The sequence below is a fragment of the Urocampus carinirostris genome, chromosome 8 (genome assembly GCF_059441175.1).
Source record: "Urocampus carinirostris isolate Australia breed hairy pipefish chromosome 8, RoL_Ucar_1.0, whole genome shotgun sequence".
Classification (NCBI taxonomy): Eukaryota; Metazoa; Chordata; class Actinopteri; order Syngnathiformes; family Syngnathidae; genus Urocampus; species Urocampus carinirostris.
Window position 1 is genome coordinate 26,514,032 of NC_142356.1, and position 17,244 is coordinate 26,531,275.

General features: G+C 38.7%; 1 protein-coding gene across 1 annotated transcript; it reads left to right on the plus strand.

Moving 5' to 3' along the window:
- The first annotated feature begins 2,939 nt into the window (after nucleotides 1–2,939).
- LOC148361463 (aspartate aminotransferase, cytoplasmic-like) lies at nucleotides 2,940–14,691 on the plus strand. Its single transcript, XM_088342151.1, has 9 exons — nucleotides 2,940–3,131; nucleotides 6,879–7,060; nucleotides 7,647–7,770; nucleotides 7,863–7,975; nucleotides 11,119–11,223; nucleotides 11,302–11,452; nucleotides 11,532–11,697; nucleotides 11,846–11,988; nucleotides 13,376–14,691. Exons 1-9 carry the CDS (start codon nucleotides 3,023–3,025, stop codon nucleotides 13,513–13,515), a joined length of 1,233 nt encoding a protein of 410 aa, XP_088198277.1. The 5' UTR covers nucleotides 2,940–3,022; the 3' UTR covers nucleotides 13,516–14,691.
- Nucleotides 14,692–17,244: the final 2,553 nt, after the last annotated feature.

The following is a 17,244-nucleotide window of genomic DNA, read 5'->3' on the forward strand; positions in this document are numbered from 1 at the left end:
CCCGTACTGTCCGGTATCGACCCCATCTGTCCGATATCAACTCAGACAAATGGTATCGATCTCGTCGGCCTGTGGCTACCTATCATTTCACGCCAGACTGCTGCCTAGCGTGCATGACTCCCCATTTCCTGTAAAATAAAAGGCTTGTGTGAGTAACGTCACGTGTTTGGGTCCTGATCCTATTCTGGTTGTTGACACTTAAGTGTAAAACCTACCTAATCACCCCAGTTTCCACAATACGGTAAAGTTCGTCGGATCGATCTAAATAGCGATATGGTTGACACTGACCTGGGATTGATACTGTCTTCCCATTTTAACGAGCACTATACCTATGTTGTTAATGGATTGTAAGATTATACATTCTAAATTTCAAATAGGATTAGTTGTGTTTACATTGTGTTTGCACTGTTGACTTTATTTTCAAAATATTGTGCAATAGAAGGTATTATAGTTGTGATAATTTTATTTGTATTTCAATCACATTGCTGCTTATTTTGGTTTGACTCTCTTAATCTTAGTTCTGAAACAGTTGTTGTAGTAGAGACATTTTTATACTGTTATAGTTTTCATTGTTGTTATCTATTAAAAAAAATTCATCCTGCTGAAAATATTTGTGCTGTATTCATCATGATGAGAGTTAACTCGGGGGAGAGAGGGATACAATTATATACTACGCTGTAGTTACTTGGATCGATACCAGAATTCACAGTATTGTTCACACCTAGTATGTATAAATCTGAGTCATACTAAAAGACCTTACTCAATGTCTCCTGGCCTGTTTAACTTGTTTGTTTTGTATTTGCATGTTTAAATTACCAGCTCTCAAACGAGCCTTATGAAAGAGAAAGAGTCAAAATGAATGTCTTCACACGAACAATGGTGCAAAGACGTGTGTGTATATGTGCATTCGCTAAGTTAGGAGCAGCAGGCCGGGAGTGGAGGCCATTTGTCAAACACTTGAGTAAGTCTGACAAGCCCAGGAAGCACACCTGAATGTTTATTTTGACGCTCAGCAATTTACACCTTCCTTCATTTGTTTTGTCCTCACTTAAAAATCATAAACTTCCCATCAGCCATTCCATTAGGTCCACAATCTAATTACGTTTGATACATTTGATGACATGTTTGCTATTTTTATTGTAGTTTGACACTCTCCTCACTGGTCTATCCTATTATTGGATTTTAGAGATGAATTTTTGTTTTGTTGATTTGTATTTTCAATTATGTGTTTTTATTGGACTAACTGACTGCAAAGAGGTGCATAAGAACTAGGTTCTTAAAGCAAAGTCTACATTCCATACATGTTAATTTTTCCCATGTATTTTTTGTTTTTTTCTCGACCATTTCAAATTGTGTACGCCGTACTACATTTTTTTCACAGGAAAAATGTTTTGAAAAATTATAATTAAAAAAAACAAACAAATTTTGTCTTGCCCATTTCGGCCCCCTATTCAGATCGTATCGGCCACTGGTAGCAGACAACAATGTCATGGTAGTTTACTAATGAAGAAGAAGTCTGTGAAATCCTGCATTGCTCCGTATAATAAGCAAGGCTAATTTTACTGCAAGTGGGAAAAGAACTAAACGATGCTGAAAAAAATCATTTGTGTTGTTTATTTGGAAAATAATATAAACTTCATCTCATCTCATCTCATTAGCCGTACCGCTTATCCTCATTAGGGTCGCGGGGGGGCTGGAGCCCATCCCAGCCATCTCCGGGCAGTGGGCAGGAGACACCCTCAACTGGTTGCCAGCCAATCGCAGGGCACACAGGGAGAGACAACTCATTCGCTCATTCACACCTAGGGACAATTTGGACCGGCCAATTCACCTGAAATGCATGTTTTTGGATTGTGGGAGGAAACCGGAGTGCCCGGAGGAAACCCACGCAAGCACGGGGAGAACATACAAACTCCGCACAGGAAGTCTGGAGCTGGATTTGTTCCTATGACATGAACTGTGCCGCACAAGCGCTAACCACTGCGCCGCCGTGCTGCCCTTAATATAAACTTGTTTACACAAATTATCTTTGTTTTTATTTTACATAGTCTGTCTTGCCATGAGAAAAAAGGTGCCGCATTGTGTTTGTGAGGTTTAGCGCTTAATAACAGGAATTGCAACCGTTGATAAACAACTTTTTTTTCTGACGCAGAGAAACCTCAAATTCAATGGTGAGGAATATTTACATTTAGTAATGGGCAGCACGGCGGGGCGATGGTTAGCGCGTGTGCGGCACAGTTCTGAGGTCATGGGTTCAAATCCAGCTACCAACCTACCTGTGCGGAGTTTGCATGTTCTCCCCGTGATTGCGTGGGTTTCCTCCGGGCACTCCGGTTTCCTCCCACATTCCAAAAACATGCATGTCAGGTTAATTCGCCGGTCCAAATTGTCCCTAGTCATGAATGAGCGAGCGAATGGTCTGTCCCTGTGTGCCCTGCGACTGGCTGGCAGTTCAGCGTGTCCCCTGCACACTGCCCAGAGATGGCTGGGATGGGCTCCAGCACCCCAGCGACCCTACTGAGGATAAGCGGTGCAGATAATGGATGGATATGGACATTTAGTAATAAGTTAAGAGACAAGTTTGCAGGGGAGGTTTTATTGCGTTCACTCTGGCATGCTTACAGTGACATCCTGCGGTCAGATATTACCGCGTCCTTCATTTCTGCCATTATCGGTCACGGTCAATGTTATTGTTATTTAATAGCCAAACACGAATTTTGCTCTATCGTGTTAGGACTCAAAATTGAATGTGTTCGGTTTTTACATTAATTGGCATTCCAAAATTCACATTTGAATCTTTGAAAAGCCCAATTCAAAGTGAAATACACAAAAAGAATAGACTTTTTTTCCGGGTAGATCTCTCATTGGCTTCAGGAAAATACGTCACACAAATTGAGGCGTTTCATTGGCTGAAATGCTAACTCCTCTTTCTGTCCTAGTGGATCGGTGAAGGTGAACTCTTCCCTGGCTGTTCCACCATCCGGAAGCCCAGCAACCGTCTTTCTGTCATCGCTCAGCAATCATGTCCGTGTTTAACGACGTCCCTCAGGCGACTCCGGTAGCTGTCTTTAAACTTACTGCCGATTTCCGAAACGACAGCCACCCACAGAAAGTGAATCTTGGCGTCGGAGGTAAGCGGAGATAGATGCTAACTAGCGGTTAGCGGGTCCCATTCAGAGCGGTCCCTTCCTAGTGGCGTTTATGTGTCACGTGGCAAAATGGGTGTTTTCCGACAGAGGTGAAAACGATACTGTTTGTGCCTTTTACAATTTTTATCAATCTTTAACTCGTGTGACTCAGTTCACGTTTTTTTTTAAGAAATAGAAAAAAAAGTTTGATTTTGTCTGAAATAGTGTGATGCGTTCGTTGCCGAGCAGCATCATCGTTCGTGAATTTTCCTGCGTGGAGATTGACCGCTAACGCAACAGTTTCCAATCACACGAAGGTGTGTCAAATAATAAAACTAAAATCGGAACTAAAATGGAATCTCAACTGCGTTCAATATTAACTATTTGACCACATAAAGCTATTACAATCGACGCTCGTGTAGCATAGTTGCCTTTAAGCAGCAGACGTACCCATCCCTTGCCTAAAGGCATTTATTCAGTCATTTATTGTAAACTGTACTCCATGTGAATCATAACTATTTTGAGTACTTTTTTTCAACAAATGACCAAAATTACATCGACAAAAACTCACGACACAAAAAATAGTGTACACATTCCTCTTTTAATTCTAAAAGTACAACATAAATGCAGTAGACCCCCTGGATACGACATGAATCCAATCTGAGGAGGGTCGCAAGGTGAAATTGTCGTATAACAGGGTACATAGCTAATGTGTCCCAAATCCTTGGAAAGTCTTGAAAACAAAAATATAAAAATTGTATATCCGGAAGGAGAACAGACTTTTCTTTCCTCCGCATGTTCGGATCAACATCCAGGTCGTGAGACAAAATAGGTAAAAACAAGTGCTGGGGGAGCATTTCCATTGACGTTTTTATTACAATAAAACAAACAAATAAATAGAATATTCTGGGTTTGTTAATACAGAAAGAGTTTGTGATGGTTTCACAAGTGCGTTGACAATCACTTATATACCATAAGTTTGGGTTCTGACAAAAACAAAACTTATTAAGTCAGTAGAAAATCCCCAAATCCAGTTTCTCACTAGTCCTCTGCCCAAACTGTGTCTGGCTAGTACTGAATAACCTCAAGGACTTCTATCACAGTGTGAAACGCTGTAGAGACTGAATAACAACTGAGTAAATGGAAATATTGAAGAGTCTAGTGATTATATAATGAAGTAAATTATTACACTCTATTTTTGTATTATGAGATTGAGTAATTACAACTAAATAGGTGATTGAGATATAAATGACTAAAATAATAACAAGGTTATACAGTAATCCATTGCTATAACACTGTTCATCTTTCACAGTCTCGCTGCTTTATGGATTTTAATTATGTAACATGTTCTGCATTCTGATTGGCTAAAACATTTCTAAAGAGTAAGAATTGGTGAAAAAAATGGAGGAATAACTGTATAAAAATAACTTAAGGGACTGTATAGAGAACTTTTATTCGTAAAATAATGTTCAGGCCTGTAAAATGGCTTTTTCAGCAACTTTCTGTTGCCAAAACAGCTCCTCATTATGCTCATGCTTGTCTGACTCATTTATTTACATTGCTAATTTTAGTAATTATCTTAGCACTCTGAGGACTTAGAGTGCTTTCTATCGAGTAACATGAAAGGGATAGATTGATAAATAAATGCGGTGTTTTTTGGCACAGCTGTTTGCATATTGCATTTGTTGGTGGGGATCTTTTCAGAATACACTTTCACTGTTACCTGATACAACACATGTGGACACTCCACACGTTCTTCGGGGGTCAACCACGCGCTTGCTCTCAGTTAAGTTCGCTGTTATTTTTGCGCATTGGCCTTTTTTCACTCGCTCACTTCATGACAGATCAGTGCACCAAAACTTGCTGTTGTAGCATTTTGGACCTGATTTGCAGATGTTTGTAGAACATTGATTCAGAAAATGACAGGAATTCTTATGTAAGTGCATCTGTGAGCTGACTTCCCAATTGGAGAAGGGGTTTCCAAAGTTTTTCATACTGAAAGCTACATTTTGTTACTAAGTAGCGCTAAGGGCACGTAGTCTGATATGCATTTTTAAAATGACATGTTACCATTGATTACTATGTTGTTACTAGGTTATTAATAGGTTAATTATTGGAAGTAGCGTTTATACTCATTGAACCTCGAAAAAAATAGTTTTACCTGAAAATCACAATGTCCAAGCACCAGTGAGCTGTTTACGGAACAGTTCCGCGGACACCCCAGCTTTTCTTAAGGGGTGCCCCGGGCACCACGTTGTAGACCCCTGAATTCGAGGGTGACCAGAGTCGATAATGATATTAGATAATGGTTCAAAATCAACCCACCTAAAACTTGAATCAGGTTTAATCCGAAATTTCATAATCTGGATTCATGCTAGATACAGCCTATTACAATTTCCTTCTCTCTTCTATTGAGCAGCAGTCTGATTGTAGGATGCAGAGTCTGCATGATCAATATCACAGCACGTCTGAAGAGACCCTTTTGCATTGGCAAAAGATAACCCAAAATTGAGAAGAGCAGGATTAAAATTGAGGTTGATGAAGTTAAATTGAATAAGTGACATGCAGTCAGGGGAGGCAAGTGCTGCTGTGCCTTACCTTTCATTATGGAAAAATAAAATATATATTAAATCGTTTGTTTATGTGTTCATTGTTGTTTCACATTTACCTTCACAATTTGCATTTTTTTCTAAGGTAAGACAATTAAAAGGGTTTTGTTTCTATGCCAAAGTTTATGTAATGGTTTTTTTTGGATCTGCCGATGAAATGATGAATAAGGATCACCCGTAAGTTTATTTATTTGTTAGTCTGGCTGTGCCTCACAAGACATAAACCTCAAAAAACACTGTAAACAACAGCATGTACAAACATCTGAAATTGTTTCCGATTTTTTATTTTTTTTATTAGACAATATTCTGGGCTGCATGATTTAGTACTAGAAGTAAAAACTTCTTTTTTCAGGACATCTGTATTACTGATGCATAAATAACAAAATCCTTTCTTTCCCGTTTTATATAGTCCCATTAATTGAAACAATAATGGATACAAAACAGAAATATACTGAGCTGGTATTTTGAGCCCCTCATATTTTCAGTTTAGCGTTCACATATTCACCTAATTTTGTGGTAATATGCTGATTTTATTTCTAATTTTATAGTAATGTGTTTTTTTGTTCTTGTTTTTTTATGCTAAAATATCCAACTATAAAGTGACTAGTAGATTTTTAGGTGTTCCAGTTACATAAATATAGTGGTTTGATTACATATGGTGGTTATTTTTTTTTATTTGTTTTTAATTTGATTTTTTTTTTTTAAATCAAATTTTACAAATTCTTAACAATTCACATAAAATTTTTGACACCTTGACAACGCTAGCGGGTCTTCCAATGAATTCAAGGTTGCACACTGGTCACATGACGGGCAGTACAGGTAATTTCGGGCTTGCGGAAATTAAAGCCCAGCCCAGTACAAGCCCGACAAATTAACTTAATTTGAGGGACCGAGCCAAATACCAAATTTTCATAATATTTGTGAGGACATTGGCAGAGGAAAGCTTCTCTCTTGCTGACTATATATTTTTTAATTATCCACTTTTCATTGCTTTGTTTCTTTTTCTGTGTGGAGGATTTGCGCGATGGATTCTGCACCCCTGTCGGACTCTTTAACTGAATTTCAGGGTGGAACGGCTCGGGCTTACGATCTTACCTCTAACAGGAAGTAACATTTTTGGGGGGGGGGCGTTCTCCTGCAGCCTACCGCACGGATGACTGTCAGCCGTGGGTTCTACCGGTGGTGAAGAAGGTGGAGCGCCTCATTGTGGAAGACGGGAGCCTCAACCATGAATACCTTCCCATCCTCGGGCTGCCGGAGTTTCGCTCAGCCGCATCCAAAGTTGCCTTGGGAGACGATAGCCCCGCCATCAAAGAGGGCAGGGTGGGTCTCTTCGGCTATCTTGCATGTTACCTTTTCATCAAAATAGGGTCTTGAATAAAAAGAATGACTTAACATCCTTTAGAGAATCTTTATCCCGATTCATGTTTTGCTAGCATAAACACTGTTAGCATGTTTTTATTGGGCCTTTCTTTTTTGGGGCTGTGGTTCGTGTGTTGTCACTTACCGCAAGGTATCCTACATATACAGTAGTTCCATGTACGGCACTTAATGCGTTAACTGGTTTATTTTATTGTTTGAGTGAGCTTTACACCTGAACCAAATGACCAGGCTATACAAACTCGATACTGACCTCTAGCGACCAGAGAGAGCATTTGTTTTACATTTATTTAAAAATAAATCATTACTTTTGATAGAAGCAACGTTTTTATTGACATACTCAGAAATTCATGGCGGGGAACATAAAATCATCCAACAGGCCAGGTGTGGCCTATGTGCCCTTTTATTTGACATGCCTGATATAATGTATTGTGCCTGTAACGGAGGATTTAGTACAGTTTTAAACCTCTCTAAAAAGGTAATTTTTTTTCAAAGAAATTCACTCAAATTGTCCGTGTGCCTGTCCCAGGTTGGCGGTGTTCAGGCCCTGGGTGGCACAGGCGCCTTGAGGATGGGGGCAGAATTTTTGCGGCGTTGGTACAATGGTGTCAACAACACATCTACGCCCGTTTATGTGTCCGCGCCCACCTGGGGTAATAAACGCTAGCGAGCGTGCACACTCTCAATGTGTAACCTTCTCCTTTTACTGTATTTATTTTGTATGTCGCGTGTGTTTAAATCTCAGAGAATCACAACGGCGTGTTTGCCGATGCTGGTTTCAAAGACATCCGTCCGTACCACTACTGGGATGCTGCCAAGAGAGGCCTGGACCTCAGCGGCCTGCTGGATGACCTTGAGGTAACTTTGTTTTATTTAAACGACATTGGGTGTTAGTTTTTAATCGCAGTTCAAGTCTAAATATGCAGTGGTACCTCTACCGAACATATGATAATGACATATTTATGTCTACTTAGGCGAGATTAACATTATTGATAATATTATCGTTTTAACAAAAGAAATTGAAGTAAAACTTAAAAATATGTATTCAAAAAAATATGTTTTCTAGATTTGATTAACCTTGAGACTTCTTTTGAAATCTCAAGTTTTATTCTCTCATCTCTAGTTGTATTCGTTCAAGGATCATGCCCGTAGCTCGGATTGCTCGTGTACCAGTGTATTTTCCCAATATAAAGTAATTAAAAACTAATTGGCCTGTTTCCAACCTCCCAAACGAGTCAAATGGAACCTTAAATAGCTTTAAAACACATCTTCTTGATCAACAAAAACACATTTGAGTAGTCATTAAAAAATAAAAGTACAGTAATATGATAAATAAGGTATTAACGAAATAAAATGCGGGTTTAATATGAGGAAGTCAGCATCACGAAGGTGTGTTTGGTGCGGGGGTTCAGTTATAAAGGAGGGGGAAGTGACGCCGCACGACTTTTAATACGTAAGCACTCTTTGTAAACTTAAAACTAAAGTTATTGTAACTTTAAATGAAAGTGAACGAACAAAATTATTTTACAGCACAATTTTTTTTCCTATTTCAGTTTTTCTTCATCCTTTTTCCCTTTTAGCTAGACTCAAGGCTTTCACTATCGACTGGTCTTTTAAAAATAAAATGTAAAAAAAATCCTAGGAGTTTTTTTTTCTTCCCCCCCTTCAAATTGTTACGGAATTGTGTAAGCCAGTTGTCATTAAGATGGGTGTCACACAACCAGTTTCCACATTTCTGGATATGTGTGTGTTTTTTTAGGTTTTTTTTTTTTTTAACTAAAGCAGCAACTTCCTTCCACCTCTACTTGACTGATAGATGCCAGCCTCTCTGGTTCTTCTTCCTTTTTTCTTTTGCAGCAAGAATATAACCTTCCTCAGAAATTATTGCAGCATAGCGCTGCGGAATTTCTTCCACGCCTTTGTGATCAGCACTCGCTACCTCCTGATTGTACTCTTTAGCTTGGTCACTCAAACGAAAACCGCGATTGTAGTTTTCGTTAGTTTCAATTGTCATTGTTCTCCTTTTTTTCTTACTGTTTCCCTTTTTGGAACTCCTGGCTGAGGTCACAAAAAGGAGATGCCATCAAATGTGATAAAAGAGATGTGATTTAAACGAATTTGCTGCAGAATACAGGTACTCTGCGGGTTTAGCCAAGGGCGCAGAATCGGGGGTCTTGATGGTGAGAGCCACAATGCTCAAACTAGACCGAACTGATGCCGGTGAACAGTCTTGAGCAGACTCTAGTGGTAGCCTGTTGGACTGCTCGTGAACTAGATTTTCCTTTGTAATTTGAGCAAAATTTTTGTTAAAGGGACAGTGTGTTATTTTTAGTGTCTCCTAGTGGTACAAAAACTTTCAATCGGTAGAAAAAAACATTGGTTTGATTACGTTATTTTCTTTCGTAGGTCAAGTCATGATTATTTGTATAGCCCTTAATCACAAGAAGTCTCAAAGGGCTTTACAGGCCACAGACTATGATTACACAAACCCCTGATTTAAAACCTACACGAGGGCAAGGAAAAACTCAAAACCTCAACATGAGGAAAATTAAGAAGCCGTGAGAATGGACTCTGTTTGAGGTAATCCCCTTTTCAGAATGACATGCTGCAATGGATGTTGCAATAGAAAGACATTGTCAACATGAAACATAGGTCATTCCCAAGCTATAGAATGTCAGTGTGTTTTAAGCCTACAATTAAACAGTTACACTGAGGTTGCAGACTGAATCTCAGAGGGCAGAGCATTCTACAGCATCGGTTCCCTATTGGAGAACGCTCGCAAACCGTTCTCCATCTTTCCTTAGCTCTTGGGATGACTAATAGACTAGCATTTTTAGAGCTAAGGGTCCGAGCAGGAACATATGGGGAAATCAAATCTGAAAGATATGAGGGGGCAATTCCATGCATCCTTTTGTATAGTACTAACAGAACCTTAAAATCACATTTTAAGCTGACAGGGAGCCAATGCAGGTTATCTAAAATCGGGATAGCTTTATCATTCTTTCTTAGTCAAAAGCCTTGCTGCAGCATTTTGTTCTTTGGGAGACCGGAAATTAGTACATTACAGTACCATAAAATTCATACTATAGAGCGCACCTGATTATAAGACGCACCCAGTACATTTTGAAAGGATTAACCATTTTGTACCTAAATAAACCGCACCTGGCTATAAGCTGCATGTGCCCACATTGAAACTTGAGATATTTTCAAAGAAATACAGTATACAAAAAGAGTTTCAATAATATACGGTACCTCAACCCATAAACATTCCTTAACGTACCGGGCCTCTGGACTTTGATAAACAAATGTGTGTCCGTACTATCTCACCAGTCACTGAAATACTTCATGCCACATATTGGAAGGCTTAATCTCTTAGGATTCAAGATATGCTGACCATTTCAAAATGTACTCATCACAGAAACATCACAACCAGTCGAAAACAAGATACCCAAAATCTATAAAGCCGGCGTAACTCACCATTACGTCCCCTGGCCGTCTCCAACTTCCTTAAATGTCCGCATAAAGCTGATCAGAAGCCCTCGGCGGCCGGTGGAAAAATGCCTAAATTAGCCGCATCATTGCATAAGCCGTAGGGTGGTTGAAAGCTCGGGAAAAAAAGTGATGGCCTATTGTCTGAATTTTATGGTAGTTGAGATGGGTGGGAACAAACGCATGGATCATAATCTCAGCATCAGACTGGGACAGCATAAGTCGAGAAATGTGTAATTCTTTTAAATGATGGAATCTATTAACAAGGATGCCATGTTTGCTTGGCAACTTTTGCTCTGTGGAATGTTTTTTTGTTCGCGTGAGACAACACAGTGCCATCTTGTGGTCACATTACACAGAGGGGCTTTAAAAAAAATTGAAATTCTCGTATGTGGAGGTGCTCATAAAAGAGGTTCCACTGTACTAATTTCTTAAAAGGTAAAACTAAAGTTGAAAATCAAAATTGTAAGGTTTAGTCTCTCTGTTGATTATCTTTGGTTGCCTTGTATCAGAAAGCACCAGAAGGTTCCATTTTCGTGCTTCACGCTTGCGCCCACAACCCCACCGGCACTGATCCCAACCAGGAAGAATGGAAGCAGATTTCAGAAGTCATGAAGGTCTTTTCATTTATTTTTTTGGTATCAAATGTCAAACGGCTGTTTTTCGTGACGTCCTTCTTTGTCCTTTTTTTTCAGAGGAGGAATCTGTTTGTTTTCTTTGATTCTGCCTACCAAGGTTTCGCCTCGGGTTCTCTGGAAAAAGATGCCTGGGCCATTCGCTATTTTGTTTCTCAGGGCTTTGAACTCTTTGTGGCTCAGTCCTTCTCTAAAAACTTCGGCCTCTACAGTGAGTACACTCCTAGTTCATTATACTTGTCAAAATGTTGCACTTTTCAATTTTAAGCCACTCCTTTGACTCTCTTTAGACGAGAGGGTGGGCAACCTGACCGTGGTGGCACGAGATGGTGACAACCTGGGCCGCATCCTATCGCAGATGGAGAAAATTGTGAGGACCACCTGGTCCAATCCACCTTCCCAGGGGGCTCGCATCGTCAGCAAGACCCTCAACTGTCCCAAGCTCTTTGACGAATGGTACATTCATGCTATTAATTGTTCATCTATCGTTTTAAACGCTCCAAAATACTCCGCCAGCCCATCTTCTATCATTTCTGTGGTTCCCACTTTAAACACGATCTATATTTTTGGTGATTTGTCATTATTGATGTCTTTTTGTCTGCAGGCAAGGTAACGTGAAGACTATGGCGGACCGCGTGCTCCTTATGAGGGACCAGCTCAAGTCCAAGTTGCAGGCTCTCGGAACACCTGGCACCTGGGACCACATAACCCAGCAAATCGGAATGTTCAGCTTCACTGGCCTCAATCGTAAGTAAATTCACTGGGTTTAATTAAAAAGATATTTGTGATGAATAACATTTGCTCAATGTTAAATTGGTTAAATCATTCAATACCATAACATACATGTAAATACAGTTTCAGAAGCCTTATCCCTGAGATCGAAAAGGTAAAATTAAGTTTTTATTTTATTCAATCAAAAAACAAAAAAGGGTTTGTCACAGCTCACCAGTATGTATTAAGCCTCTTGGAATGATTTCAGTATGATAAATCACCATTAGATGGCAGGAGTGGCTTTGATCTGATCTTTGTCCACACATCGAGGAAGCCCAATTTCCTGTATCCGACGAAATAGTGTGTGTAGGCTTCCCCATGTATCGAGTAGGTGCATTGAAGCAGTGCGGTAAGAGTAGAGAAGATATGGATGAATAGTAATGGACAGTCAACTCCTCAACAGAGGTAATTCCTTTAAAAAAGGTTAACTGAGTCCTATCGCCATCATCTGATCAGACAGGGATGACATTTTGTGCCCGTCCACATGAAAATGAACCCCCGAGGGAACACTATTGCCAGGGTGACCATTTTACCGGCGCTATAAAGTTCTAGCAAAGTCCATTCCTTTTTTATGCAGAGTTCATGCATCAGTTCAGAGTTATAATTAATAAATAATCAATAAAATGTTATCATGCAAGTGCCCTTGTGTTTATTAAAAACCTTGTGTAGATATTGGATTTATCAGAAATGCAAAAAAAAAGCACGAAAGTAAAAGTTCTGCTTGAAATTTGTTTTTTCACTAAAAGCAGTTTTTCTCTGAAGTTCTGGAAACGAGTATTTTTAAGAAACTTAGCCATGTTAACTCTTTTTACTAAAAAAAATGGTAAAAGGTAGGGCGGCAGTAGCTCAGTAGGTAAAGTGCTTGTCTAGAGGTTGCAGGTTCGATTCCCGGCCCCTCTGTGATATATGTCAAAGTGTCCCTGGACAAGACACTGATTCCCTAATGCCCCCGATAAGCAGGAAGTTGCCTTCCATTGGCAAGTGTGAAGCACATTTTAAAAGCGTTTCATTGACTTGAAAAGTGCTATATAAATGCAGACAATTTACATTGACACGTCTTATGCCTACAGAGCTACAGAACTGTTTGCAGAAAGGAGTCAAAATGTCAAAACGGGCTGTTCCAATTTGAGAAAAATGTCCGGCATTGAATGAATTCATTGACTTTTACCTGTCCCAGTTAGAAATGCCCGGCTGCATTTGAAATTTTGAATCCAGAAAACAGGGCTTAGAGAAGAGTGTACATAACACAACACAACTAATAATGCATTCTTTGTAGGAAAAGTTGAAAACTTGAATTTTCCTGTTTCGCACCAATGTAAATGCGTAGCGATTGTCTTGTTAACTTTGACATGTTTTGCTGCAGCCAAACAGGTGGCCTTCATGATCAAAGAGAGGCACGTGTACCTGATGGCGAGCGGTCGCATCAACATGTGCGGCCTCACCTCCAAGAACCTGGATTACGTGGCGCAGTCCATCCACGAGGCAGTCACACAAGTCCAGTGAGAAGGAAAGCGCCCTTCGTTTCCCCCCCCCTTTTTTCACATTTCCTGCTCAGACCAGTGGCAAATATTTGATCCGAGTTGTGCATCCTCACTCCTCTCACGACAACAGTGCTTCCCAACCTGTGTTAAACTATTTTAACAGCCTATTTCACTGTACGATAGTAATATAGCACCATGCACGAAACGTTTTAGCTATGCTCTAATAAACAAAAAATTGGAAAATTTGATCTAGGCTTTTAAAGCGTGACTTAATATTTTAAGCCACAGTAACAATATACAGAGGTTGAAAGTATTTGGACTTGTGCCAAATCGAAATTTGAACTAAATGATCGAAAACGAACATTGCTTGAACATGTCGAAGATATCAATGTAATTATTAAGAGTAAGCTATAAATAGCTGTAAAACCCCAAACACTTCGAATATCATTTCAAGCTTTTGTTACATCTTACTCAGAAGTAGCAATTTTTGTGCGCGTTTTTAGACTCCAGTAACCTTCAAAATATTTTGAAATGAATGTAAAAGAAAATTTTATGTAAGAATACCTTGAAGATAGTTGAGCCGTGTCATTTGAACATAGCGTCCTGTTAATTGGGCTTAAGCATTTTAGGGCGCAAGGTTACTGCAAACGAGTACACGTTTCTCATTGATCTCAATGTACTTACAAATTTAATCAGGTCTACAATTAAGAATTTTAATTGTACATTTCATGATGTAGATGAAAAACATGATGTCCCTAAAACACGTCATTTGTTCCAAAAATGACCTCATCATCTTGAGGTGGGAATCGCTGCATAAATATACACTGTGCTATCCTATGTGAGCCACTTACTGCTGTCAACTGCACATGTATTCTGTGTGTGTACACACACACTTCAAAGTACACTGAAATGGTCATCATTGAATATAAATACTGTGTCATATTAAAGATAACTCCTCTCCTGCCTCTCCTGAAACGGGTCATTGCATAATAATTGCCCATAGATATGTACATTTCATTTTATCGTAGGATCTCTCTGAAGGACTAAGTATGTACCGCACGCTTGCAGGATTCTGAAGTCTGGCGGGTTGGAGGTTGCCTTTGAAAATTGCTTAAAATTTAGTCCACAATGGCTAAATATAAATCATTTCCGTGTTACGTGGTGAAACCAAATAAACTACAAGAACTGAACCATTAAATGTGTTTCATTCGTTATCCGTCATTGGTTACAATTTGTGGTATGAATAAGATTTTTTTCCGTTATTGTATTTTGTACGTATTTTTATACGTATTGTACATTGTGTGTGTGCATGTTGTTATCACCCGCGAACAAAGCGAGGCTGGTGATAATGCTTTTTTGTGTGTGTATGTATACATATATAATATATATATATATATATATATATATATATATATAAAATGTGTATATACATGCGCGCGCACGTGTACATATACGCACGGGTGTAAACGCCTGTGTTTGCATACGCGTGTGTAGATCTATGTTTGTGTGTCTGTCGACCCAAGACAAGTTGGAAGTAGTTTAGATATGACCACCATCTTTCACAGGAAGCCAGTTCGGTTATCCTAGATGTGAAAAAAGTCTGATTAACTTCTTTTTGTTTTGTTGACCCAGCATTTTTCCCAGAAAGGCATTCCACTGTCCCACATTATTAAATATCAACACCATTTCAGGATTTTAGTCTCGGTCTTACTCTTTGGGTTTCCTATGCTCATTTGCCACCCAAAAATGGTTCCGGGTGATGCTCTAATGGTGCACAAGCATTCTAGTTTCCCCTTTTGAATTCTTTCCATGTATGTTTTTAAATTCTATATTTTATGTGTACGGCCCTCACTTTATAAGTGTTTAAAAAATTTAAGGAACAACTTACAACATTTGAGATATTTCATGTGTTCAAAGCGGGGTAAATAAAACTGCAAAACGTACAAAGTTTTTCATTTCTTTAATGGAAGAAATGCAAAAAATGAATTCCTCCTGAAACCAAAACCTACTTCATTTAATACTTTATCCTCTACAATTGACGTTTCTTATATTAAATATGATTTTTCACTTTTGATTTGGGCGTATACTGCAGGGACCAAAATTCAATTTAAAAAAAAAGAGGCGGTTGTTTTATTATTGATATGTGGAAAATGATGACAGCATGAGCGTTAAGAGGCAGGCTGCGGGTACATCAATTCGTCCGAGCATCATTGGTAATGTGTGTTGTGTGTAACATTAATAATTCAAACTTGTCTCGTATAAGTGTATTTTAGTGCGCGTGCATGTTATCCGGGTAAACTCGCATAGAAGCAGTACATACATTTTAAAAAAGATGTATTTAATTTTGTTATGACATAATGAAGTAATTGGAATCCTGTGTGGAAATATTTTAAGCTATTAAGAAAAACAATTACATCATACGGTTGTGAGTACTCAAAATTTTAAATGAAAAATTGAGGAATACAAATACAGTGTGTATCATTTGACCACGAGATGTTGCTGTATTGTGTAGTACAACCGAATATGAGTGCTAGAAAGAAACAGGAAGATTACAAACTACGGAGACTTAAAGCAACCCAAATAGACCATTTTTTTTTTAAATAATTTTTGCGCACCGTTTGAGGTTTTCGGTATGCATAGAAGCAAGATGGCTCCTTCAAAGATTGCTCATCCTTCAAGTATTTAAAGACTTTGGCATGTATGTACTGTATAACAGTTCATGTATTTAGGCTTAATATTTAAATCAATAACATTTAATTTATTGACGTTTTTTCGCCACGAGGGAGCGCTAATATGCTGTCCCTTTAAAGCAAGACAGAATTCATTTCAGTCAGTGATTTTCATCCTCTGCTCAATAAAATAAAATTCAACTTAAATGCTTTAAGTGTTTTCAAAACAGGAGTTTATTAAAACAAGTCTAAGCAAGCAGCATTTATGACCAAGAATCCATTCAAAGTACCGTAATTTCCGCACTTTAGGGCGCACCCCCAAAAATAGTCTTTTGTCGTATTGTCTTTACATATATTGGGCACACTAAGTTATAAGGTGCATTGAATAAAAACTACAGTAAGAGCTACTTTATTAATTTGTGTATAACCAGTTGCACAAATTATACACATTACAGTATATATCAGTGCAATGATCGATCAAACCTTGTATGGAATAGAACCAGGGTCCCGGCAGTGAATGTGTTGAACTCTTGCCACTACAGTAGAGGTACAGATGGTATAAGACAGGGCACTGGACTTGATCTCATTATAATACTATTTTTACCCATGGAGCGAGAAAAGAATGTTAGAAAATGTGGAAAAAAGAAAGTTGTCCTGAAAGATATACTGGACTGTCTCAGAAAATTAGAATATTGTGATAAAGTTCTTTATTTTCTGTAATGCAATTAAAAAAACAAAAATGTCATACATTCTGGATTCATTACACATCAACTGAACTATTTCAAGCCTTTTATTATTTGAATATTGCTGAATTTGGCTTACAGCTGAAAAAAACTCAAAAATCCTATCTCAAAATATTAGAATATCATGAAAAAGAATACAAGTAGGCTATTCAACTAATCACCTGAATCATCTCATTAACTCGAAACACCTTGCGAGGGTTTCCTGAGCCTTAAAAACACTCAGCTTGGTTCAGTAAACTAAATCACTGCTGATCTGACTGCTGTCCAGAGGACCATCATTGATACCCTCCATCAGGAGGGTAAGACACAAAAAGAAATTTCTCAAAGAGCAAACTGTTC